The sequence below is a fragment of the Botrytis sinoallii genome (assembly GCF_014898435.1).
Source record: "Botrytis sinoallii strain Bc 23 chromosome Unknown BSIN_003, whole genome shotgun sequence".
Classification (NCBI taxonomy): domain Eukaryota; kingdom Fungi; phylum Ascomycota; class Leotiomycetes; order Helotiales; family Sclerotiniaceae; genus Botrytis; species Botrytis sinoallii.
In genome coordinates, this window is record NW_024066030.1 from 815,815 (window position 1) to 840,734 (window position 24,920).

Here is a 24,920-nt window from a genome sequence, read left to right on the forward strand (position 1 = left end):
TACATGAAAAAAGATTTGTAAGGATGTCTGGCGGTTCTTATGGTGTTCATTCAAAATAATCAGGGTAGCGGTCCAAAACTAAGAGTAACGGAGAAAAGAAAGAGAAAGTCGCAATTTTTTAGCCCAAGCAATTTTTATATTTAATGCATAATGAAAAAGATGATCAGCCTGTCATAGAGAAATAGGTAAGAAAATTTATGAGCCCCCTCCCCCTCCACCCTCCCTGTTATCCTGGTTGGTTTCCGAGTGCCCAACTGTCAATTCTGCCGCTCAAAGATCTCGCACAAAGGAAGAATTGGAATTTCTAAGAACTTCAATAGTTCCCACCTCTTGAAAGAGATCAAATAATTGATCTGTTCTTACTCAATCTCCCAGATCTTTTTCAAGTCCTTGATCCAATCACTAATTTTCACCTCCTTTGGACTACCTGACTCATCCATTACCCTAATCATTCCTTTACCGGCCGCATTTTCATCTTTCCATGGCGGAACATGTAACCAACTATGCTCCGGACGACAAGTCCATCTGGCCAAGCGGTTTTCTTAGCTTTTCCAAACAATTGCTACAAAATGCTATCTTATAGCATGATCTGCATACATAGAAGTCATCTGCGTATGTCCACGTTTTCCCGCATACACCTTCACATGACAGGTCTATTGGATCACTTTTGATGCTTTTAATAGAATAGTCCTCTTGATCGTCCCCACCGTCGTTATTCCGTATCATAGGATCTATTGGACACATTAAAGACCAAACACTGAGCGCATTTTGATCATCTCCGGTATAACTAAGGGTCCATGCCAGACTTTTATACCCGATGTCGTCATTATCTGGATCATCATCTTCTAATATAGCTATCGCAGTGACCATATTGTTTCTGAATATGTTTCGTGCCTTGGCGAAGTCCTTGAACTGTGAGTAGTATGATGCAAGAAGCGGCTTTATGAAGACTCCCAACAACACTTTCCATTCCCAAGTAAAATCAATGGGAGAATCGTCTCTTTCTGCTTCTAGTTTATAGATTAATTGTTGTTCGTTAAGTAAATGGGGATTGTTTTGTCTAGTTTTGATAGCAAGTTGGCAATGCGCCATGATTTGATACCTCCCAGTAGTGACATGCCATTTAAAAAGAGTTGAAGATTGATCGGATGAAAGATTTAGGATGCGTCTGCAATCATTCCAAAGCATGAGTGAGCGTTGAAGTTGTTCTACGTTCGTTTCTTCGTTTCCGGCAATCAAGAGACCCTGGTAAACGAGCAAGACTGCACGATCTAATTCGTTTTCTGCGCTAGTTGCCGCCCTGACGAGTGCTTCAAGTACAAGTTCGCTCCATACCGTGTTAGAACGTGCTAGATTGATGACAAAATCTAGAGGATTTTGACTGTATATTGTGTCACTATCGCCCAAGTTCTTAGCTATATCAAGAAGGAATTCGGAGAATATTCTTATATCAGGCTGTTGTTGAGAGTCCCAAACCCAGTTTTTGAATTCAAATATCACGCTGCTTGCCTCGTCATCTTTTTCTTCATTGCAAAGAATCTTAATAAGGTCTGAACGAATTCTGTGCTCCTGAGGATTGAATTCGAGAATTTCCTTGTAGAGGGCAATTGCTCCATCGATCTTTCCCACATTTTTCTGCCACAACGCGAATTTTGTCAAGGTTCGAACTAGTGCCTCGCTAAGGCTCAGGGTCTCCCCTGGCGGATTATTTTCCATTTGCATCGATTTCAGTGCTTTGACAGCCAATTCCATCTCAGAGGAGGCACACTCCATCCAAGATTCATCAGATAGCTCATTCAACTCGGCATATGACAATGCCTGAAATTCATGCACCGTCCAGTGGCAGGATGGAAAGCTTTTAGCTTTGTCGAAATACTCAATCGCCGTTGTGAATTTATTGGCTTGAAAGAACGTTTGGCCGATACGCTCGTACCACAATGAGTCTTCGGTCATGTGCAGTAATTTCCGGGCCCATGTCGCTCTGCTTAGAATCTTTTTGCATTCTGGATCTTCTTCAGTGTTCAAGTCCACTTTTGTCGTAGAATCCGACCTTGAGTCGTCAGTTTTTGTATCTCTAATGGCGCCGTCACTCAGTGTTTCCTGCTCTTATCAGCATGAGACAGAAGAGAAAAGGGAGCATGAACTGACTATATCGAGAAAACTGTCTACCCATTTATATGCGTGGTAAGGGCTACAGGTACGGCTTGGATCCCGCAGCCATTTCTTGGCCACCATGAGCGTGATAGGCCTATAGAAATCTACATTTTCCTTCGCTCTTGTATGCTGTTTCACCCAGCGCCTTTCCCTCGGCTCAAGCTGAGCGACCGTTCTCTCATCCTTGATAAAATCTCGGATACTTTTCACGTTGTCAGAATCCCACCAGGATTCATGTATGCTTTCTGTGGTATTCCAGAATCTCTCGATTGCTTCAACATCGCTAAGGAGATCCACGAGTCTTTTCGCAATGACTCGAATCGTAGGTCCCTCTATTTCCCCTTCATCAGACAACAATGCTTCCTTCACTTCTCTAATGTGGCGAGGAAGCCACTCTAGGGCATACTCAACAAGAGGTTCGGTGATTTCATTAGGCTCATCATTCAAGAGCTTTAGGAGTTTTTCAGTTATGTGGAAATTGGCTTGGACCGGGGTGGAATTAATATCAATTTTGCTTTCGTTGCCGGAATTATTAGGGGAGAAATCAAATTTCCCAATTCCAATCTTCTCTGTGAGATCCCAAAAAAATCGCTGAACTGAATATAGGTCGGCCCTATGTACAGATAGTGTCATACTTATCCTACCAGTTTCGATGTCATATGCAGATATTTTCCCCATAGACGTGAGCCTCGAATCCGAGTCTGTAAACAAACGCACAATTGGCTCATAAACACTGACAGTGTTATGTTCCAGATCAGTGAAGACGTTGACAAACTTTTCCTTCAGCTTTCTCTCCAAAGGTTGCACGGGCAATTTGCCTGAATTTAGCCAAAGTGCCGCTCTGATTTGGTCAATGCTGAAATATCTGTAGCCAAAAAGAGCCCAGTCGAGAATCTCATTCAACTGCCTAATATCGCGAGCACTGAGAGAGGTGTTGAGATCGGTAATGATCTTTTGTGCCATTTTATCCGGATCTTCGGATGGATCCTGATCCAGAATTGCTTCAATATCATCTGAATATGCGTCGGATTTAACAGCTTCCACAATCCTGGCTAATTTTTGAGTGATAATCGAGAATGATCCATCAGCAACTTTCGGGAGTTTCTCACGAATAGATTGACGAAGTCGCTTCATTTCTACATCCTGTCCTTGAAGAGAATGGAGTCTTTTCAACTCTTGTTCGATAAATGATTTGATATCATCCATGGTATGGTCGGTGATACGAATGTGCAAATTTCGATTGTTGGAATCAATAATTCCAGTAACCAAGATGCGAAGTTGAAGTCGATTTTCCTTTGCCAACGAAGTACTACTTTTCCTCAATACCTCCAAGAAATTATCAGCATTATCCTCCGACAGCTGATCCAGTCCATCTAGCAGGAGAAAAATATTCAAAGGCTCTTGGTTCTCAGGATCTTTAGCGAATCGCAACTTATCCCACCATTGTTGTACCGCAGAGCACTCTTGTGTATCTGAAATCCGGAAGATCTTTTTCTTAAGTTGCGACAGTGCGGCTGCGTATGCCTTGTTCTGAGTTGCCAATTGCAGGGCCATTGATTTCAAAGCATGGACCACATCATCTTTGCTTGCAGTCTTGGTGCTCTTACTGTCCACCCCTGTGAAAGCGTGGTATGCAATGGCCAAGTTTGCTATTTTTTTGTTTCTCAGGTCCTCTTCTATTGATGCCACGAGGCAGGACTTCCCGGTCTTGAATGCCCCAGACACGAACAATAGCCGGAAAGGCGACCTGGGAGCGGAGTCTGATGATAGCCTGAGCCATTCGTCGTAGTCATTCACTCTGGATAGCCACTTGAAGCCGTCTTCTGGAAATTGTTTTCTGATTTCTTTGAGTTCCTCATTGGCTACATTTGACTTGACCAATCCTTGGGGTATCGACAAGAGTCTTGAAATTTTCTCCACACGATCTGATATGATCTTCTCATCCTTTTGGGCCTTGATGTCATCCTTCACGTACGTGACTCCGTCTGCAATGTGACTTTGCTTTTCGGAAATTGAATCCTGTCTTTTAAGCACTTTATCAATACCTGCAGAATTATCGAGGACTGTTTTCAAAGTGATCACCCCCGTGAGCTCGTTTTGCTTCGTAATTAATTCTTTGAAGTTTCTCAGTTCATCCTTCACACCCGAGTCATCTTTCAAGAAAGTGACCTTCAATACAGTCTTAACTTTGACAAGTTTGCCACCATCGATGCTAAGTGTGTGTCAGCTTCAGTCTTGAGGAAACTAACGGATATTGTAGAGGCATCCTTTTCAGGAGTCAACTAACATGTTATAGCTAGACTGCAAATTCTCACTATTGAAACCATGAGCTTGTGAATTCCACTTTGAGTTCCCGATCAAGTTTCTTATAGTCCTTGTAAACATTCAAAAGAGCCATAGCGTGTGTAATCTCTTCGAACAAGTTTCCCAGGCCTTCATACACCTCAGCGACCTTCTGAGGAATCTCAATCAGGAAAGAAATAGCATTGAAGCATAACTTTGCAGGAGCAAAGACAGTGGATGCGGCTTCTGCGGCTAGACCGCCAAGGAATTGGATGCATTCTAGAATCTTCCCAATAGCATCTTTGATCTTATGCTTGGGACTGGGTTGTACACCATCCTCGGGCTGGAATTTTTCCTTAAGCTGTGCCAAAACATCCTCGATCTTTCTCGGAGGGATTGATGCTAGTTTTCTGTTTGTATTTTTATGGAATTCGCTCTGAGCCTCATCCCACAACTTTTGAAGCTCTCGATCTACTGTTTGAGATTCGGCAGTGACTGTATGGAGTCCCGTTTTGGGCTCCATGATGGCTGTCCAAGAACAATGCGATGATGATGTTGGATCGTAGGTTATAGGAAAAGATGAAAACAAATACAAGACCAGTTAGAAGCTCTTCTTATGGCGGCTGGAAGCGGAGATGATATGTGAGGCGGGGATCAATTCCCCCACTTCAAGCGAAGTGCTTTGGTGTGGGTGGTATTCGGCTCCAAAAACCACTACAAAGCGGCTGTAGATGAACCACTGAACAGTGCCTTCACAGCATTTCGCTTCTTGAGAATATTGAAATTAATCAAGTTTTTGCACAGCTGAATGATGAGTGGAAAGTGAGCATCATCCGAGATAAGATAAAAACGTGTTTCAGCAGCTGATAGGATAATCATTATTGAATCAGGTATAACTCGATACTCGGCCCACTTTCTGGCCACCCCTCCGTCGGATTATATGAGAAGGTGGAAATCATGCCCCCAGATCGTGATGGCAACACGCAAGTCTTTCTATTCCTGGCTTTACTTGTACGATGATTACTGCATATCTTTCGCCGCCTGCAACCTTCCCCCACACGTCGTTTCGACGGTGCTTGTTGAAATGATGGCATAACTTATCGAAAGGCGCACTTGCTATTTTCATATCAGCTGAAAGATCGACAGAACCTGATATCTATGATTTGTAGTAATTGCACTTGTCAATTAATATCAGAACCTAAGGCGTCTTGGACTGCGAGAATCTTTATTCGTGTAATTGTTGTGATAGGGATGAAATGGAGAACAGCCAGACTTGATTCTGCTCGATATCCACTCGAGCCACTGTAGTGAAGTGGTCAAAGCTCACCGGGGATGCGGGAAGTTCACATCAGAGTGGAATTTCTGGGCCCGAATTTCTCCTTTCATCATGACCTCACTCAAATTTTTAAATAAAACTTCCGCAATTGACAACTGTATTCGCTGGTTGACTCGCTGGATGTGTGACTCTTGACCTAATTTATGGAGGCGCGAAAGAGAAATCCGCGCTGTTTTAATGTTGCTTCACTTGTCGATAGATTTCGAGTCAGCTCACTACATTATTTGTAACCGGGAAAGCTACCCACGCTCCCGTCTGAGAGCACCCCAACAACATTGGTCCAAAGCAAACACGAGATTTGCTTCTGCCAAACATCCATTGACCCCATCGTATGTAGGTCGCCTTGATTTCAATTTTATGTGCTTTCATCTCTACATCTCATGGTATATCTCCTCAATTAATGAATCTGTGATTCTTTTCCTTCCTTATAGCTTTGAATGATTCACACACCTTTGAGCTGAGACGAACTGTTGGCATACCATCAGGTACAACGAAGCGGGATCAACTTCAATTTGAATATCGATCCAGAATGGATCGCAATAAAGAAAAAAATCAGAGCCGCGAAGGACTTCTGCGAGATTATGACGATAATGGACAAACGCCAATTCGGAAATCATTCGAAGATGCCTATCGAAATTCAGAGGAATCTGATATCGACGCCACGGATTATCTCAATCCGAATCACCCTCAGGTTTCAGTGCCCGCATATCATACCAGCACTCAATTGAGTAATCTACGACGTACTTTGGCTCGACGGTCGAAATGTCTTATAATAACAATTCTCGTTGGAGTAGTGTTTTGGTCGGTTCTTGCTGGAGGAGGTTTCTGGTTATACAAGAAAACACCTGCAACTGGACAGTCACCGCCATGGTACCCAACACCACCTGGAGGCACAGTATCACAATGGAGCGAGAGTTACAAGAAGGCCGCCGCCTTGGTCGAAAAAATGACGTTGCCGGAAAAGGTGAATATTACCACGGGTACCGGATGGCAGATGGGGCTTGCAGTTGGCAATACTGGTCCTGCATTGAATGTAGGTTTTCCTGGTCTCGCCTTGCAAGACGGACCCTTGGGGCTACGATTCGCCGATAATGCGACGGCCTTCCCAGCGGGTATCACTGTTGGAGCGACATTCAACAAGGAATTGATGTACAAGCGGGGCAAGGCACATGGCCAAGAAGCCAGATTGAAGGGAGTTAATGTGCTCTTAGGACCCTGTGTTGGACCAATAGGTCGAATGCCCGCAGGCGGGCGGAACTGGGAAGGATTCGGCACAGATCCATATCTTCAAGGTGTTGCCGCAGCTCAAACCATCAAAGGCATTCAAGAAGAGGGCGTTATTGCTACGATTAAGCATTTCGTTGGGAATGAGCAAGAACACTTCAGACAAAGTTATGAGTGGGGATTACCAAATGCCATGTCATCTAACATTGACGATCGATCTCTGCATGAACTGTATGGGTGGCCTTTCGGAGATGCTGTAAAAGCTGGAGTGGCCAGCGTTATGTGCAGTTACCAAATGGTGAACAACTCATACTCGTGTGGAAATTCGAAGCTGCTTAACGGAATTCTGAAAGATGAACTTGGATTTCAAGGCTTTGTTCAATCCGATTGGCTTGCGCAAAGATCTGGTGTAGCAAGTGCACTTGCTGGACTTGATATGACCATGCCAGGAGACGGCCTTATCTGGGTAGATGGGAAATCTTTATGGGGCCCCGAGCTGAGTAAATCAGTTCTAAATGGGTCATTGCCCGTCTCGAGACTCAATGACATGGTGACCAGAATTGTAGCTGCTTGGTATCAGCTGGGACAAGATGATAAATCAAAATTTGATGGTGAAGGTCCCAACTTTTCCTCATGGACCAATGAAGAGAAAGGATACATCAATGCTGGAAGCGCTGATGATAAGGACAAGAAAGTTGTCAACAAATTTATCGATGTCCAAGGTACAGGCGATGAAGCGCATTCTATCATAGCACGCCAAGTAGCCACTGAGGGAACTGTGCTATTGAAGAACGAGGACAATTTACTACCTTTAAATAGGAATGGTTGGAGCTCACCAGAAAAGCATGAACTCGTATACAGAATAGGGATCTTCGGCGAGGATGCAAGTGAAGGTGAAGGTCCAAATGTGTGCCCAGATAGAGGTTGCAACAAAGGTACATTAGGATCTGGATGGGGGTCTGGCGCCGTTGACTTTCCTTACTTGATTTCTCCAATCTCAGGTATCAAGAAATCGTTCAACCCGGAACATGTCTACATTACTGTCTTTCCCACAAATTCTCCCCCATTGAAGAAGGCTCCAGCAATTATCAAAGACCAAGATGTTTGCATCGTATTTGTCAATTCTGATGGCGGAGAAGGATATATTAGTTATGAAGGCATTCGTGGCGACCGCAATGACTTGAACCTACAGCATGGAGGCGAGAAACTTGTGAAACAAGTCGCTGAAGGGTGCGGAGGAGGGAAAGGTAACACAATTGTAGTAGTCCATGCTGTCGGACCAGTTGTTATGGATGAGTGGATTGATCTGCCAGGAGTCAAAGCAGTGATAATGGCAAATCTTCCTGGACAGGAAAGTGGAAATGCAATTGCTGATATCTTACTCGGCAACGTAAACCCAAGTGGTAAGCTACCTTATACCATTGGAAAATCTTTGCAAGATTATGGTCCTGGTGGTCAAGTTTTGTACTATCCAAATGCTGTTGTCCCACAGCAAAACTTTACAGAAGGATTGTACATTGATTATCGCCACTTCGACAAATACAGCTTGGAACCTACATTTGAGTTTGGCTTCGGACTCTCATACACCACTTTTGAATATACAAACCTCAAGGTCGATGCTATTTTACCCAAATCATCTTTCCCAGCCACTCGCCCAAACGGAATTCTTCCACCTACTTTCGATGAAAAGATTCCAGACGCTAGTGAAGCCCTGTTCCCTTCAAATATCAGGAAGCTCTCCAAATTTATTTATCCATATATCGAAAAGGTCTCGGATATCAAGGAGGGCAAGTACCCATATCCAGAGGGTTATGACACCGAACAGACCCCATCACCAGCTGGGGGAGATGAAGGCGGCAATCCTGATCTCTGGAATGTTTACGCCACTGTATCAGTCGACCTCAAGAATACTGGGAGTGTGACTGGCAAAGAAGTAGCGCAGTTATACCTCGAATATGACAAAATTAGTGGCGAAGCTGCCAACATCGAATTTCCAGTCAGGGTCTTGAGAGGATTCGAGAAAGTTGAACTCGCAAAGGATGAGATGGCAACAGTGAAATTTGAGCTCACGAGAAGGGATTTAAGTTATTGGGATGTAGTCAGGCAGAATTGGGTCATGCCCACAGAGGGAAGTTTTACGATCAGGGTGGGTGCTAGTTCGAGGGATTTGAGGCTCGCGGGATCTTTGTGATATGGAGTATAAGAAAGGCATGGAATCGGTGTTGGTGATTTTGATTGGGACGTCAGATGAATATGGATATGTATTTGGAACTGGATACGAGATTCTTTGCAACATAGCCAAAAATTGATGAAATACGTGGGTTTCTTAAAAGCATTTATATCGTTTGAGCTTTGTAGCCACCTTCTGGTTCTCTCTTTTCCTACAAATAAAGTCTTGTGATATTAAGATAAAGTTTGCTCGCTTTCCAAGTATTGTGGAAAGGTCCTGGTCTTGTGTGAATTATCTTGTGTTTATAAGTTCAAATTGTTTCCACAGGAGGGAAAACTTCAATGTCTGATGATGCCATAGTTCCTTCTTTTCTCTTCCCCAATGATGATTTGCTTGTTTGTATGTATGTATGAATAAAACTTATCTGTGCTATTTATTTTGCATTTTATACAGAAGTCATGCCCTTTAATTACCCCTCTTTCAATTAAGACTTTCGTGGTACCCAAACACTTTATTTAGGTCACGTTTCCACGCGAGATATCTCTCTACTCCTCACGCGCTTCCCAATTTCACAAGATCCAATTGATTGCGCTGCACAAGATTCACTCAAGCCCAATTCTGCACAAGTAATTTTCTGTCCGCTCACTTTCAATTTCATATAAACTTCAATAAGACCTTCAAACCTTTCAATTTTCTCCACCACAAGTGACGAAACATACAACACATACCAAGAATCAAGATGTCTGCCTTTGCGTTCGGCGGCGACGCCAACAAGGCAATGAAAATCATGGAAGCAGCACAGTGGAACAACGAAGCCAATCAGCTTGAAGCCCGTGGTGATTTTGCCGGCGCAGAGAATTTATTTTTGAGATCCCTCGCGAGGAAAATCGAAACTACCGGCGAGGATTCAATCCAGACTGCTCTTGCGAAAAATGCGTTGGGAGAATTATATTTGAAGATGGAGGGCAAATTGGATGATGCACATAAGATGCTGGAGGATGCTGATAGGGTTAGGAGTGGTATGTTGCTTTTATCTGGACTGAGTATGGTAAGATGAGAAGAAAAAATGCTGATAAGAGTTGAACAATAGTCATTGATGATTTTGACGCAGCTTGCACTCGTGATAACCTTGGTCAGTTATGGGAAATCAAGGGCGATGTCGTGAAGGCGAGAGAGTTCCGAGAAAGAAATCCGGAGAACATGATTTGTTCGAACTTCAAGGTAAGTGTTTTTTTCTGACTCTCCCGAAAATCAGGACCATGCTAAGTAGCTGTAATAAGTGTCCACTCAGTAGCATGAACGTCAAGTCAAAGCAGGATGAACTCAGGAACTGTGCCAGATGCAGGTGTACATGGTATTGCAGTGGAGAATGTCAAAAAGTGGATTGGAAGACGAGACACAAGCGGTGGTGTAAGATGCCCACGGCGGAGAGTGCTCAGAGAACTAGTGCCAGTGGATAGAAAGAGGATGTAATGAAGTGCCCGGGTGGCGTATAGGGCTGCGTGACTGGAGTTGTGATGGAGTGAGGGGGGTCTTGGCTGACAGAAAGTGTTTCCGAATGAACACAAGACACAGAAGCACAGCTCTGACAGTAAATTCTGGCCCATCATAACAAGTATTTTTGAAAGAGATGCTATCTGAGAAAGTTGCAAAATCCAATATGAGATTCCTAATCAATCAGTTTTCAAAGTTTCTGTGTTTCATGTGCCCAAAACCTCCGCCAGACAATCATTCCACAAATCAATAGGGATGTGAAATTTAGATTGAAGGTCTACTCTAGATCCAGATGTAAGTTGCAAGAATGAGCCAATCCTCTGTGGACTATGCATATAATTTTCAGAACATAATAACTTGAAACAGCGTTGAATGAGGCGAATGCGGCTGACTAAGCACGCAAACAAAAGGTTAATCTAACAAGCAAAATTGTCGCTCCTTAAGCTTCTGTAAAATCCCAAATTTGGTATAAACAACGAAGAGGTATCTCTTCTTTTTGCTCAAGTTGAATTTCACATTGGCATTCCTCATGGCCGGTGTCCAAAATTGACCAATTCTAGGGGCCTCTGTAAGTTATTTCGACTGTTCCATAGTCGCTAATTTGTTGTTGTTTCTCACCAAAATTGGCCTGCTTGATGAACGATCACTCAATAAAACAAGTGTAATGGCGGAATCGCAACAAACAAGAGTTGGAGGAGTAATAATCATAAGATCTTCGAAATTATACACGGATGGGTGAAATACCTCAATCTTTCAAGCCAGGTGTTTTGCAGATACGATAGCACATTAATGTCACCATTGCCGAAGTTCGTATTTGCTGGTTCGGTCTTAACTTGTTGGCGCTAGTATCTACCGGTACTCAACCTAGCGTTAGATATTTAAGTGTCAGGTGTGGGAACTACGGGATGATAATGTGGACAGCTCCGGTGGGCGTAACCCCGGAGCACTATCAAATCGTGTGTGAAAGCGGGGACGGCCATGGAACCGCTCGAATAATCTTCTTGCATCGGTAAACTATTTGTGGATGGAATCTACACTTCCTATGGCTATTCGAAGGAAATTAGAACATCCGTTAACTCATTGGGTAAAGAATATTCTGGGGAAACAGATGTGGAGATATTGCATCGCGGGGTTGTCATTTAATCTTAATGGCGAGATTGGGGAGATCGGCAGTCAAATTCTTCATGGAGTCCCTAACTCCCATATCACCGAGAAATTCTATATAAAGGAAGGCAAGATGCCAAAGCAACAAGCAAGAAAAGGGCATCAGAGGTACGCCATCTTGTTTGATTCTCATCATGAAGTACGGAATACTGTCTTTGTTTTTGGCAGCCATTGCAAATGGCTCAAATATACTACAAAGACAAACTATCCTGGGAACTTCTACTGTTAATCTGAACAACAATACTGGTTCTACCGGACACCTTGCTTCGGGCATTCTCTATGGCATTCCAGACACTCAGGGACAGATTCCCACCTCTTTCTATTCTGATATGGGATTTAATTATGCACGAGCGGGTGGTGCCCAGGTTCCGTCACCAGGACGGGGCTGGATATGGGGATTGTCTGAGTATAAGGTCCGTTGAATTTCTTGTTGCCAAGCAAGTGTATACAAATTGCTGAACAGTCCTAGGTTCGATTCGCGTCAGCTTTGTCAAACTACCGATCCACTCGAGCACATGGTGGTAAATTCATATTCCTCATCCACGATTTGTGGGGTGCAGACGGAACTCAAAACTCAAGTGCTCTTTACCCCGGAGACAATGGAAACTGGGCTTCATGGGATGCCTATTTGACTCAATTGATCTCTGACATCAACGCAAATGGTGCCACGGCTGGTCTTTCAATTGATATTGTAAGTCAAGCTGCGTTGAGCTATTCCGTCTCAAGCTTATTAACTGACTCTACGAAGTGGAATGAGCCGGATCTCACCGCATTTTGGAACAGAAGTCAAGCCCAGTACTACCAAATGTGGGGCCGAACTTATTATAGGTTAAGGTAAATAGTGGAATGATTCTGTGTAGAATTATGTACTAAATCAATATTTTAGAGCGGCATTTCCAGGTGTTCTTCTCATTGGTCCCGCCTATGCAAATGCTCCATCCCTCAGCAATACTTGGTGGACTGGCTTTGCTTCATTTGTAAAGACAAACAACAGCGTTCCAGATCAATGGGTCTGGCACATGGAAGGTGGTGGTAGTGCAAACATGGGAACATCTTATTCAGGGCTTCAGCAAATCCTTAAAACTTACGGCCTCCCTCAAAAGACTGTTAATATTGATGAGTATGGAACCAATGCCGAGCAAGTCCCTTCCGGGACTGCTTGGTGGATTTCGCAATTGGAGAGATACAACGCTATTGGTTTAAGAGGGAATTGGCTCAGTGGGCGGTCACTTCACGATTTCATGGCTGGTCTTCTCGGTAAACCAAATGCTGGAACCTCAGCTTATTCTCCAACTGCTACTGGTTACTGGCCAAATGGAGAATGGCAGGTTTACAAGTACTACAACCTCAATATGACCGGGCATCGCGTTGGAACCTCAGCGTCAGCAGATGGTAAATTGGACACTTATGCTACTATTGGATCGACCAAAGTAAAGATTTTGTGCGGAGTACGCATTACAACCGGAACTTGGCAAATCACGGTGAACAGTTTATCCTTTGTTGGATTACCAACATCTGGTACTCTGAACATCCAGACTTGGGGATTCCCAAATACTGGTGGCCCATTTGGTTCCGTTACAGCGCTCAACGATCTTGGTACTGTGGCTCATACTTACTCGGGGAATAGTGTGACTTTTCCTATTTATCAAGTGGATACGAGCACTGCGTATGCCTTTGAATTTAATGTCAGTTAGACAAGGAAGAAGAATGTCGGTGGTGTAGTTGTGGCTTTTATCGGGAATACTGAATACTTACATATGAGCAAAACCAATCGAGGTTGTTTTGAATACATAGGAAATTGACCAATCAATATATCTCTTGGCTTTAGTCGCGTGAGTCCGAGGTACAGTTTCTTTGTTCTGATCCTGATTTGGATTTCGTCATAGCCCCTCACCAAGCCATCGCTGCATTCTTTGTCTTCACAAATTTACTTCTACCATAACAGCTTCTCATTAATCAACAAACACAATAAAAAATCAAAACACGATTTCAAACCCAAGATAAAATGTCTTCAGATTCAGATAGTACGCCAGTACCCACAGTCTCCCGAGAGTTCAAAGGAGAGGCCGAACCAGTCAATCCTATCTCAACCGAAAATGCCAAGCCTTCACAGCCTGACGTTCACCGACTCAAGCTCCCCACTGACCATCGAGAAAGTACTATCTCTACACCCGACAGCATGAAAGTCGAAACTGGTAGTTCTAGCGATGGGGTTGCAGAAGCTGTCAGTCCTGTTGAAGGCCCGCCCACGAAATCTCAAGGCGGCGTACGCGAGGCTGAGGACAATAATAGTGATGGATCATGGGAGGAGGTGAGACATGAAGGAACCCGAGCCTCAGAGGGAGGAGAAACACAGGATAACAGGCCAGTTTGGGTAGGCCATGTCGAAGAGAAGAGTGTGACACAGGAAGAGGAAGGTTCGGGAGATATTGCTCCGGAGTTTCGACCGAGGACTCCAAGACCTTATGGCTCTCATAGTGAATGATCAAGTTTGTGAGGGTTTCGTTGAGACAGGGGAGTGGGATGGTAAGGTTTCTTGTTGAAGACGATTTCAATATGCGCTTTCAATTGAAAGGGTTAAACTCAATTCTCGTTGTCATCTCAACCATCTCATCGGGGAAGTCATTGTATGGAAGGTTCAAGGTACTCGGATATTTCGACCAAAAGATCCTTCTCATAATGCTGCATAGGTATTGTCTGAGGATCACTTAAGCTTGGTCGGGAGTGCAGGAAGATATGTAAAATCTCATTTGGGGCCATTCATCGTTATGCAGGTATAGCAGAAAATTTATGAACTTTTAAAAATGATTGATAATCTCAGTTTCTTGAATTTCTAGCCTAATTCCCGAAGGTTCCTGCCCATGGTGTTGTTACTTGAAGCCATATAAGCCACGCTAGATCTTTCAATGCGATTCTTGAAATATACGATTTGGGAAGTAGCGAGTTCATTGTCGGTGTGAATTTCGCGACAAGAACATCCAATGTAACTCCTTCCTATTTGTAGTCTATGCAGGATGATTTCTTCTTAGATAAAACACTTGTTCCTCTCACACTCATTTTGGTCAACATCATTCACCTCATCAATCCTTATTTTCTATTACCTACACGCGGATATAGCCTCTACTCACTCATTCATTCTCATTTTTTTAATTCAAGTCGCGGTTTGACCTTTCCGTCTTGCCGAAATCAAAACTTCTATTATCTGGAGGGTATCCAGCTTCAGTCCACGAATCTGTCATCAATCAACAATTTAGTTGAGAAGCTTGACTGTTCGCCATTTCGGTGACGCTACTTGATCGATTCTCAAAGACTTTTGGATAAAAATATCAGCACAGAGATATGGCTACCTACATACCTCCGAAATCCTACTCACTTCCACCGTCTACGGCTTATGTGTCATCAATAGTCATTCCACCTGCTCGACCTGCATCTTTAGACTCCATATCAACTGAAAGTTCATGTCCAAACGCAGGATCAAGAGCTTTAAGCGACTCTGATCAGACAACGAATATCGACGAGGACTCCCGTATCAAGCCGGTACAGCCTTGCAATGGAGAATCCAGGAAAGAAATTGCTAAAGGGGGGGACTCAACCACCGAACCCCGGCGGAGTTGTACTCAAAGCGCTGGAAGAAAAATTATGAAAAGCTCCAGTTATCGTATAGAGACTGAATATCTCAAAAGTCCCGCCATGCATGCCTCTTTCGAGTTCGATGATGCCAATTGGGTCAAAATCAAAACATTTCCTGAAAGAATCAAGGACGGCATTCGAACACTCTTAGAAAAGGGTTGGGAGTATGGTATCCGAAAAGAAGGTCCATGCTCGAAATCCGATGATGGTTATTATTCAAACTCAAGAAGAGACCATTTGGTAGCGGAAGTACGTATGTGGTGACTCGAATGACACGCAACATGATTGCGTACTTGGCTTCCGAGGGTTGGAAAGTACAACCTGTTGCAATCAATTTTAGATCCATACGACAACTTGAATTTTCGAAAATGTTGCAAAGGCCCTCCCAAAATGTTACTGGCTTGCTTTGACGTACGGGCATGCTGGGTAAGTGGTCTCTGAGAGATCATTTAAGCATTTTGGGTGGAGCAGACGAACTCATTGACACCATCCGCCTTACTTTGCAAGAAATGAATCTATTTTCAAGGCGCAAGAAGGAGCATGGTGATTCTGCGAAAAATTGGGCACCAATTCTCCATCAAGGGCTGCTTTCTCCGTTTCTGGAAGCCCTGAAAGAAAAAGACGATGATGCTCAGGATTATGGAGAGACTTGAGGAACGTGGTTGGGTCTTTATATATCGGCTGGCATCGAATCTATCGCGAACAGACAGATACGAACAGAGAATTGGGACTTGGTTGTGTGTGAAGAGTCGTGAATGGACGGCCTACTAATCCAGTGAAAATCCGCTGGCATAGTGATTTGAATTGAGATGCAACATTGAAGATAATGCAGGGCTTAGAATCGTATCGGAAGATACGAGTACAAATTGAAATTATCAAAAGATCATGAATATTGTGTATGTGATCATTATTTTCATGTAATATCCCATTCAAGAATCATCATGGTGATGGTCTTGTAAATGTACATCAGTGAATGAGTGTCATTGGCATGATTCCAAACTCCGACAAAAATGTTCTGTTCATAGCAAACATCATACACGATGACACTACGAAGTAAAACAAGGACTAAAAGCCCATTGTGAGATTGATTAATATTCTGTGGTATTTAATGGACACTGAGAACCCTACCGAACGCAACAACCTCATCCTCGCGTCTATGCCTCGTACGGCCTCCTCGTGTTAGATAGCTGATCGGAGAGACTTACAAATCATCCGTCCTTGTATTTTGTAGCAACAAATTTATGAAATCAGATACAAAATCGAAATGGGGCCGATTATGCAATTTAATGAGTTTTCGGGGCTCTTGGTGGATTAAAGTGTAAAAACATGGTTGACTTAGACGAAACTGTTCGATTCTTAAACGAGACCCTGAGAAATCACTGTGGTATAATATCGCTCCGCATTCTACTGAAGGTATTTGAAACTTTGGACACATTTAAACAGAAAAATTCAAAGAATTTAGAGCAATGAAGGTGCTAAAACTTTGAATCATTGATGAAGCCCTGGATACTGTATTGCATTGGATGCTTGTTGCAGTGTTAGATGAGATGGATAAACAGTCTAGTATTTTTGAGCTATTTAATTAACAAAGCGGAGAAGCTTTACTAGTGGAGCTCGTGGTGAAACCAGGCATTTCTTTCCCCCTCTGCAAAGGCTTAGAAATTCAAGCTCTAAGTGTATCTGTACTTGTTTCTTTCAGGCATGCGTAGATCCATTGGATGATCTCCTAGTTGATAAACCTTGACGGAATCAATCAGCCAGTACCTATCATATTTTCATGTCAGCGCTGATCTATATTACAATCCAACATAAAACTCACGCATCTTTGAAGGAATCTGAATTTGCCGCCACAAATTGTTCGCAAGTCAATTTTCCTCCTTGGCTGCAGATTCCACCATCCTTTCCCCAAACGCCTCCTGCAAATTCTCCACAGAAGGTAGTATCAAATACTAAACTCTGATTCGCGAAATGCTTTTCAATGTCACAGGAAGAAGAACCTTGGAAAATTGCTTGAGGCTTTGGCCAGGAGCTGGGTTCTGGGTTTCCTTCTTTGATATCCAACGGAATCGCATTGCGGGGAAAGAACCAAATCTTGATGTAATCTGAGGTCCATTCCGTGGCGTAGATGCCGCCACCATTGGAGTTGAAAGATTTGCCATAGGTAGAACGCTCCGCCTTGGCTGTTGAGCCGCAAGCCGGCATAGTTGTTCAACTAGTGATGTTATGATTAGTGTACACTGCGAATAGAAGAGGATGTCTTTCATTGCCATCACATTGATTGCTATTCATCGTACCTAGCTGTGTGTTGTCTTTGTTTGGCATGGTACAATCCGCCGAGCTTTCATTATTAGCGGGCCGAAAACATTGAAGAGGCAAATTGCTTACGTATGGAGAGTCATTATGTTGTCAATCTGTTGGTTGACACTTCGATGATATCAATTTCTCTGATTGCAAGTTAGACACTTCTCCAAAGGTTTGATTTTGGAAACAAACATACCCGTTATTCGGCCAGTTTGGGCCAACCACCAAACTATTTTGTGGGGTCGTCAATAGCTACTTTATTCAAACCGGTTCTTTGAAACTTACAAGCTGGCCATGTACCGCAAGCTCCACCAGGCATGTGCAAATATCTGCAATAAAACAATCCATGTGTCCATGATTTCTGACTCACTATGCGTACACTTTTGCGTCCTGGACCAGCAGGATCTAAACAGTAGTATGATCGACTCCGATATATACTGGTCCATGCGTATCTGTATTGAGGAGTTGATTTGTTCTCGCAACACCTTCGTCGACATAATCTGGGAGGGGCGGTTAGTAGTGCTCATATTGAAAGGATGACTGACTAACGTAACGTAACCATGAGTGGGATCTGGATCCTATAAGATTTTAGCAAGAAAGAGGATTATTAGAGTAGAAGATACCATAAGTTTTTTACAGTAAAAATTGCCATCCACTGAGAAAGGTTGCTCCTTCATATGTAGAGTCCAGATGGTACCACTGTTTGGGATCTGCTCTGACACCTACGAACAATACCCAACAGATTGAGAGGAATAGGCGAGTTAATATCATAGTCAAGGATCTATAACAACTCAATGGAATGAAATATAAGCAGCTTCCACAAGATTTGAGGATGTGATTTTCAAGTGAACTGATTCCTACCAGCAAGTTCGTGTCACGAATCCACAATAACATTGAGTAGCATTCCACAGGAGCAGTGGCACCACCACAAGTATATATCTTGATGATGTACCTAGGTAGACAGTATTACATTTAATATGCAATCTCTCAAATCATCTCAGTTTCTCAGATATATGAGGGGCAGTCAGTGAATGCATTCACTTGGGTTTTTATGATGAGTGTAATTGATCCTTTAGCCCTAGGCCCGAGGATTGTTACACCTCAAATATAAACCCCAATTTCCAACACAAAGAGACCTCATCTCACGGTAATCAATTGAAATGACACTGGTCAGATGTTCAGACTTTACTAATGAGGGCCTGAAGTGGTAGTGCACAAGCTTCTTCATGTGTGGAAATGATACTGTCTTAATCGAATTACCAATTTCTTTTCCCGGGAGAACATGAAAACTTCAAGCTCTCAATTCCATGTGGGAAATTAGATCGCACCAATATTCACTTTAATTCGCACAATAGTCCCTCCGCGTTCTGGTTTGATTTGAGTAATGAGTACTAGAAAGTTTTGCAACGTCATAATCTCAGAATGGAAATGAAATTCATGTTTTCGGTCCCTCAAACCTTTCTGTGGTGAATATCAAACTCATCTGACCCTCTCCATTATGATGAGTACCTAGGGTATGAGGAGTAAGGAAGACTGTGGATGTAAATTTGACATATCACATGCAATTTACATGCGTGATTGACCCTTCTGCAGTGCGCTTATAACTCCTGCTTCCGTCCATGAATTTCAAAACCGTGCGGCGGGAGACTATATGGAATTGGGGGGTTTACCAATCTCGTTACCATCTAGGGGACGAGGAAATTTCAATGTTTCGGCTGTGAAGGGGTTTTTCTCGTCTATCTATCGGCAAAGTTCTCCGATGATAAATTCACCGACCTTGTTGCTTATGTAATCGAAGTTTGTGTTTTTGGCCTTCCTGAGTAGCTCGCATCACTTCAACAATTTATGTTTTGAGAAGTCTCAAATCATGGTGATTTTCTGGTATTGATGGGAATTTCTGCTAGCTTTCCGCGTGATGTCTCATCGACATTGCTCTGTATGGTGGCATGGAAGCTTGTGGAAATTCATCAAACTGCCATAACACAGCTCTGCCCCAGCCGTTGTATGAGCACCCAGACATGCGCTGCGATGCTACCCCTAAAAATGATACTTGGTGGTTGGCTTTTGCATCATCAACTTTAAAACCTGGCTTCTTCAGTGTCATATTGTTAGTGATCCCGATCCTCTCCTCCATACAATCCTTTGATCCTCTCAATAGGTTTCCTCTCTCATCACTTGGGGTCAATCCTTTACCGTTCTAGGCTTCGCATGCATCTTCTAGGATTGCAGTTCAATTGTTGAGAACTTCGGTCAGCTACAGAGCATGGCCAGAAAGGTTGGAATAATGCCATGCTTGAAGGATGAATGTGATGCATGGACTAACTGGTATGATGACTACAATACACCCGCGTGGTTCGAACACACTCGAGATGCAGAGTCTAGGGGTTTACCCTCTCGATTGGATCCGATGAGTCTTCACTTGATTGACTCCACGTGAAGACACTTTCAGGGGTCGATTTTGTTTTGCACATCCCAATCTTTTGATTGTGCGTTCAACACTTAACATTTCTACCAATAACTTATCACTAGTTTTCTGTTTGATTCTTTTGAGATTGGTAAGCGCGATGGTTACTTTGTGCTGATAAATTAGAATCTAGCGGCTTGTCAAAAGGATAACTTTCCAGGCAATTGAGAGCCTTGTTGAGTTGACTCAAGAAATTTTCTTGAAACTGGCTTAGAACAAGGTTTGTTCAAAAACCGTTTGACCTGTCACCAGGGGAGCCAAGATACAACTTGTGTGCTACACAGACATGAATAGTATCAACCAACGTTTGCAGTATTATCAGTAGTTTGCTTGTTGGTTGGTACGGGTATAGATACGACTGTCTGACCCCTTTATTAGCTGCCTATTGAATCAAGTCTATCATATCTTAATCTCATTAGTATTAGCTTTTTGTATATAAAGAACCTAAAACAATCTATCATTTTACTCCAAGTCAAGAATGATCCTCATTTACCTCACAGGATGTCCCAAATACAAAGCAATACAAGAATATTGTTTTATATGGAGTGAATAGTTGATAATCACTTGTGCTGGTATGTGAACATTATTGACCATTAACATACTCTCGGTGTATGTCAACCAATTTCCGAGGCATGGAGTCTACAGTAGGGTCCGAACGATGTTAGTAAAGACCACTTCCTTTAATTAAGTTTAAGATAATGCAATTAACAACCTCTGCCTGATAGCATCTTTCAGCTCCACATCAAAAGGTCTGAAAACAATAATTCTCTTTATACTCACAGATCAATCATGTTACCCAGTAATCTAGCTGGAAGCTATCGCCGCTACAAGGAAGACACCAATGTATTTGCGACATGGTTGTTGAATACTGCAGAGACTTGTGGATACAATCCGGGATATGTTGACGAAACTCCCAAGCCGCAGTTAGCGCAACCAAGCACTAGACTCAAGGGGAAGGCAAGAAAAGAAGCAAAGAAAGCTGCAACCAATTCTGCACCAATTGTACAAACTAAGCTGAGGTATATCTCGACGAAAGAGATATTGCTGCAGGCAGAAATTATTGCAAAACACAAGCGGCCGCCCGTGGAAATGCCAAAGAATATTCGTAACACCTTGGAGCGTGCGATAAGGGCACGAACACGCTGTGCCAGTGTAAGAACACCTTACTCGCCTTCAAGCGAAGAATGTTTAACTTCAATATGACGTCATGCTAATTAAACGCACAGTGGTTTCGTAATATCGAGACGGACCAGCACACCGATAAATCCAACCGCACACATGCGTATTTTATCTCAATACTTGAGAAGGCGCTTGATACACTCGAGCCTTGTACTAGAAAAGAAAAAGATGCTGGCTCTAGTTCTGATTCTCAAATACGAGGCAGCAATGCAGCTCATAGCACAAACACCTATGGCATGCTGGAGGTTGAAGATGTTGGTGCGGAAACCCCCGATATCACGGTTGATGACATCATCACTGCATCTAAGCCTAACGCACAGAGACATCTGAACATATGTGAGATGGAAATCGAGGATAAGATAGACTTAGAATTTGTCGTCTTTTGTTTCTTCGAAGATTTACAGCGCATACAGGAGTTCTTGAAAGAGACATGGAAATTAGTTATGAAGGAAGAGCTGGACGCCATAACCGCTTCTCTCGTGTCTAACCTGGCTTTCAGTCTTGCTCGTCAGATTGAAGATGAGCTTACCACAAGCCACCCAGAATTCTTCGGTGTTATTCCATCTTATGTTAAGATTGCGGGAATTCTACATGAAGTCAACTTCGCCAAAGACAAGCTGGATCAACAAGATAACAAGTCGAAGAGATCTACTTCCGACGAGTTTGTGTACCTACTCCATCTTTCGTATTCTATCCAAGTATCTTCAATACGGACACACTCAAAGTGACGGTGCACAGTGTGTCATACCTATCAGCACTCTTTTATCTGCAAATACTTGGTCTACGAACAAACGGGTCGGCATATCATGCCAGCCACAGCCTCCGCCATTGATGACTGGGAGAATGAGGACCAATTGCTTTCTCAGATTTTACTCGATGTCACGAACAAGACATTTTTGAAGTATCATCATGAGATACACTTCAGCGAAGAAGTAAAAGAGCAGAGACGTATCGCTGAACGAATCATCTCATCACCATTTGAAGATGAGTTAACGAAAGGTCTGATGTCCACCAATAAACCGGCAATATTAGAGTCTCTATCGTATTTGGAGCTAGAGCTCTTATGGATATTTCGAAGATTCTGGGCGATGGCGCTGGTAAGTCTTACGAAAGCTTGCGCCTAAAGGCATCTATTGCGTCAAACGCTTTATGGATCCGCTTCGACGCTTCAACCGAGCATGGTTTTCAGAATAGTCTCAGAGAACTGAATGGAGATTGGATCACACCGGAAATAACGCAACGAGCAATCATCTTTCTCAGTTGATTCAACAAACTGTCAAGGAAAACGCCTTCGTTGTCATAAAACATAGGCACTTGCGAGACACGGCCGAACAACATTCCAGAGCATCACCCTCTCTTTAGAGAGTTCAAACAGCTACAGCCTGAAACCATCTGGCCTTCAAAAGATCGAGCATTCTACTACAACAATAACCCGACTTACTGTGGGCTCGAATGGTTTAGAATTGCCATCCAAATGAAAAGGAGGGTGTTGATCTTTGCAACACGTTTACATCATTTTTTGCGGTTGCACATCTTTACAAACGCGCTAAAACAAGATGGTCTTGTTGAGAGTAACTGGGCCGTATTGGATGGGGCAGTAAATCTCAACTGAAACATCTCTTCAATGACATCTTACCCCACCACGCATAAGCAAATAATCAGTCGGTTTATCATGAAGTTGGGTGTTCCAGCTAGCGCATTTGCACCAAATTGTCGCTCAGCTTCAAGCGCAAAGAACTTAGGCGTCAACTTTGTCAAGGGTACAGAAAACATGCTCAAGACTACCGAATTTTCTGGCGCTTTGATGAGCTACCTCGAGAACCCAGTTGCTGCTGATACTCTACTCATACAAACTCAAAAGCATGGCCGCAAGAACGATGACAACAAGAAAGCTAAGGCTCGTCAGGGAACCCCTCTTGAGATCCTTACAGAGATGAGGATTTGGTTACCGCAGATCATCGCCAGAGTCGAAATACCGTATATCAAGCTTATACGCCAATGCAGCCTGTTACTATTACGTATTCGGGAAGCTTTAAACGAGGAACTTGGGATGGACAACAAGAACGGTCTTGTCGACTGTGCTGAAGCCAACCCGAAAGAGAATGTTCTGACGGTTTTGCGGATTCTGGGCGAGGCTTACGGGATAGAACTCTGGTCGGACAATGCACGCCGCAATATACTTGGCAACACATCTATACAGCTAGAAACACCTCAATTGCTTATAGCCGCTCGAGTTACACGAGAATTCCTTGTAAATATTGTAAAAGAGGAACCTATCAAAGCGTTTGATGTTCCCGAGGCGTTGCAACTGAAACGTGAGTTGAGCCAAAAAGGACAAGATCTGCAGAGGAGATATATGGCAGGCGACCAGAGTGCAAGAAGTTATCGACGGATTGAGAAGGCATTTTCGGAGGCTTCAATATAGATATCGATGCCAAAGCCATGTGATTTTTATCAAGGGTTTGGATCGAATACATATGTAGTAATAGGAATCGTTCAGAATTCAATATTTAATCACATCTGAGCCTGAAACGATCAAGTGATTTCAAAGTGCCACGTCTTCAACCAGAAAGGTAGGATCTAATCCGAGCACAGAATCGCGATCCGCCAAAAGTGAAAGCTAATAAATCTTGAGCGACATTATATTAGGCATGGCTGTTATTTAGGTTTTCCTCTTCTAATTCGGCGCTACCTTACGTAATATATTTCCTTGCCGGTCCGGTGCTCTAAAAGCATGCACATTAACCTTCTCGTTTATTCCTTCAAATTTAGCGAACAAAATTTGAGCTCACTCGAACTTGAACATTAACATTTGTGATTCGGAATAAATTTTCATCTTGAATTGTATTGCTCACCTTGTTCTATAGCCGTAATGCTTGTGGCGAACACAATCAGAAACTCTCTCACAACTCCACTACCCCTGAACAAGACCACTTCTGAAGTTTAGTGAAATCCAGTTTTAGAGTGCATTAAATTACAATGATATTAGGATATCATACAGCTATCGACTTCATTTTCTCTTCTTTAACCGAGCGTCTCGTGATGGCAAGATATAAATCCACACATGAGTTGATAACCATCAAGTTGACGATTATAGACGTACAAGAGCTTGTTACGGCGGATGAACAAAGAGCAACAGATATAGACGTAGATCTGCTACTTATTTGTAGTTTGGTTTTATATTTGAGGAAGATTAACTAAAGTTTCGTCCGTAAGCTTCGCCTGGTTTTGTCCCGCGACAGACAGTTTCAAGTTCGTTAAGTTCCGTTGAGTCGTGGGAGCTTGCTGCACAGTTGCCCAAGTGATACCTGCAATGATAAATACATACATATATACATCGTTGATAGAGTTTTCTTAGTTTTTCTAGTGTTGCTTTGAGAGCCGTCATATCGAGAGCGAGAGCGGAGGGGACCAAAGATCTCACCATGAGAGTCAAATAGGACAAAAGTTGTGGTAACGGGGAAAGTATAAGACCACCTCTCTAGACGTTTCTAACAATATGATTGCATGATGGATAGATT

General features: G+C 43.0%; 10 protein-coding genes across 10 annotated transcripts; 7 read left to right on the forward strand and 3 right to left on the reverse strand.

Moving 5' to 3' along the window:
* Positions 1–501: 501 nt before the first annotated feature.
* On the reverse strand, positions 502–4,960 carry EAF02_002005 (uncharacterized protein; the record flags this gene model as incomplete). Its single annotated transcript, XM_038898053.1, has 3 exons — positions 502–2,100; positions 2,149–4,366; positions 4,470–4,960. The coding sequence occupies 3 exons, from the start codon at positions 4,958–4,960 to the stop codon at positions 502–504; spliced, it is 4,308 nt and encodes a 1,435-aa protein (XP_038761745.1).
* Positions 4,961–6,302: 1,342 nt separating this feature from the next.
* Positions 6,303–9,188, forward strand: EAF02_002006 (uncharacterized protein; the record flags this gene model as incomplete). Its single annotated transcript, XM_038898054.1, has 1 exon — positions 6,303–9,188. The coding sequence occupies one exon, from the start codon at positions 6,303–6,305 to the stop codon at positions 9,186–9,188; it is 2,886 nt and encodes a 961-aa protein (XP_038761746.1).
* Positions 9,189–9,906: 718 nt separating this feature from the next.
* EAF02_002007 (uncharacterized protein) lies at positions 9,907–10,627 on the forward strand (the record flags this gene model as incomplete). The annotated part of the gene is made up of 3 exons (XM_038898055.1): positions 9,907–10,186; positions 10,258–10,388; positions 10,448–10,627. The coding sequence occupies 3 exons, from the start codon at positions 9,907–9,909 to the stop codon at positions 10,625–10,627; spliced, it is 591 nt and encodes a 196-aa protein (XP_038761747.1).
* A 1,332-nt stretch (positions 10,628–11,959) lies between these two features.
* On the forward strand, positions 11,960–13,519 carry EAF02_002008 (uncharacterized protein; the record flags this gene model as incomplete). Its single annotated transcript, XM_038898056.1, has 4 exons — positions 11,960–12,238; positions 12,295–12,516; positions 12,574–12,659; positions 12,712–13,519. 4 exons carry the CDS (start codon positions 11,960–11,962, stop codon positions 13,517–13,519), a joined length of 1,395 nt encoding a protein of 464 aa, XP_038761748.1.
* Positions 13,520–13,830: 311 nt separating this feature from the next.
* On the forward strand, positions 13,831–14,310 carry EAF02_002009 (uncharacterized protein; the record flags this gene model as incomplete). The annotated part of the gene is made up of 1 exon (XM_038898057.1): positions 13,831–14,310. The coding sequence occupies one exon, from the start codon at positions 13,831–13,833 to the stop codon at positions 14,308–14,310; it is 480 nt and encodes a 159-aa protein (XP_038761749.1).
* An 854-nt stretch (positions 14,311–15,164) lies between these two features.
* Positions 15,165–15,719, forward strand: EAF02_002010 (uncharacterized protein; the record flags this gene model as incomplete). Its single annotated transcript, XM_038898058.1, has 1 exon — positions 15,165–15,719. The coding sequence occupies one exon, from the start codon at positions 15,165–15,167 to the stop codon at positions 15,717–15,719; it is 555 nt and encodes a 184-aa protein (XP_038761750.1).
* A 1,406-nt stretch (positions 15,720–17,125) lies between these two features.
* On the reverse strand, positions 17,126–17,657 carry EAF02_002011 (uncharacterized protein; the record flags this gene model as incomplete). Its single annotated transcript, XM_038898059.1, has 2 exons — positions 17,126–17,219; positions 17,275–17,657. 2 exons carry the CDS (start codon positions 17,655–17,657, stop codon positions 17,126–17,128), a joined length of 477 nt encoding a protein of 158 aa, XP_038761751.1.
* Positions 17,658–21,009: 3,352 nt separating this feature from the next.
* EAF02_002012 (uncharacterized protein) lies at positions 21,010–22,761 on the forward strand (the record flags this gene model as incomplete). The annotated part of the gene is made up of 4 exons (XM_038898060.1): positions 21,010–21,372; positions 21,447–22,097; positions 22,155–22,496; positions 22,600–22,761. 4 exons carry the CDS (start codon positions 21,010–21,012, stop codon positions 22,759–22,761), a joined length of 1,518 nt encoding a protein of 505 aa, XP_038761752.1.
* Positions 22,762–23,023: 262 nt separating this feature from the next.
* On the forward strand, positions 23,024–23,824 carry EAF02_002013 (uncharacterized protein; the record flags this gene model as incomplete). The annotated part of the gene is made up of 1 exon (XM_038898061.1): positions 23,024–23,824. One exon carries the CDS (start codon positions 23,024–23,026, stop codon positions 23,822–23,824), a length of 801 nt encoding a protein of 266 aa, XP_038761753.1.
* Positions 23,825–24,392: 568 nt separating this feature from the next.
* EAF02_002014 (uncharacterized protein) lies at positions 24,393–24,826 on the reverse strand (the record flags this gene model as incomplete). The annotated part of the gene is made up of 2 exons (XM_038898062.1): positions 24,393–24,596; positions 24,644–24,826. 2 exons carry the CDS (start codon positions 24,824–24,826, stop codon positions 24,393–24,395), a joined length of 387 nt encoding a protein of 128 aa, XP_038761754.1.
* Between the last annotated feature and the right edge of the window lie 94 nt (positions 24,827–24,920).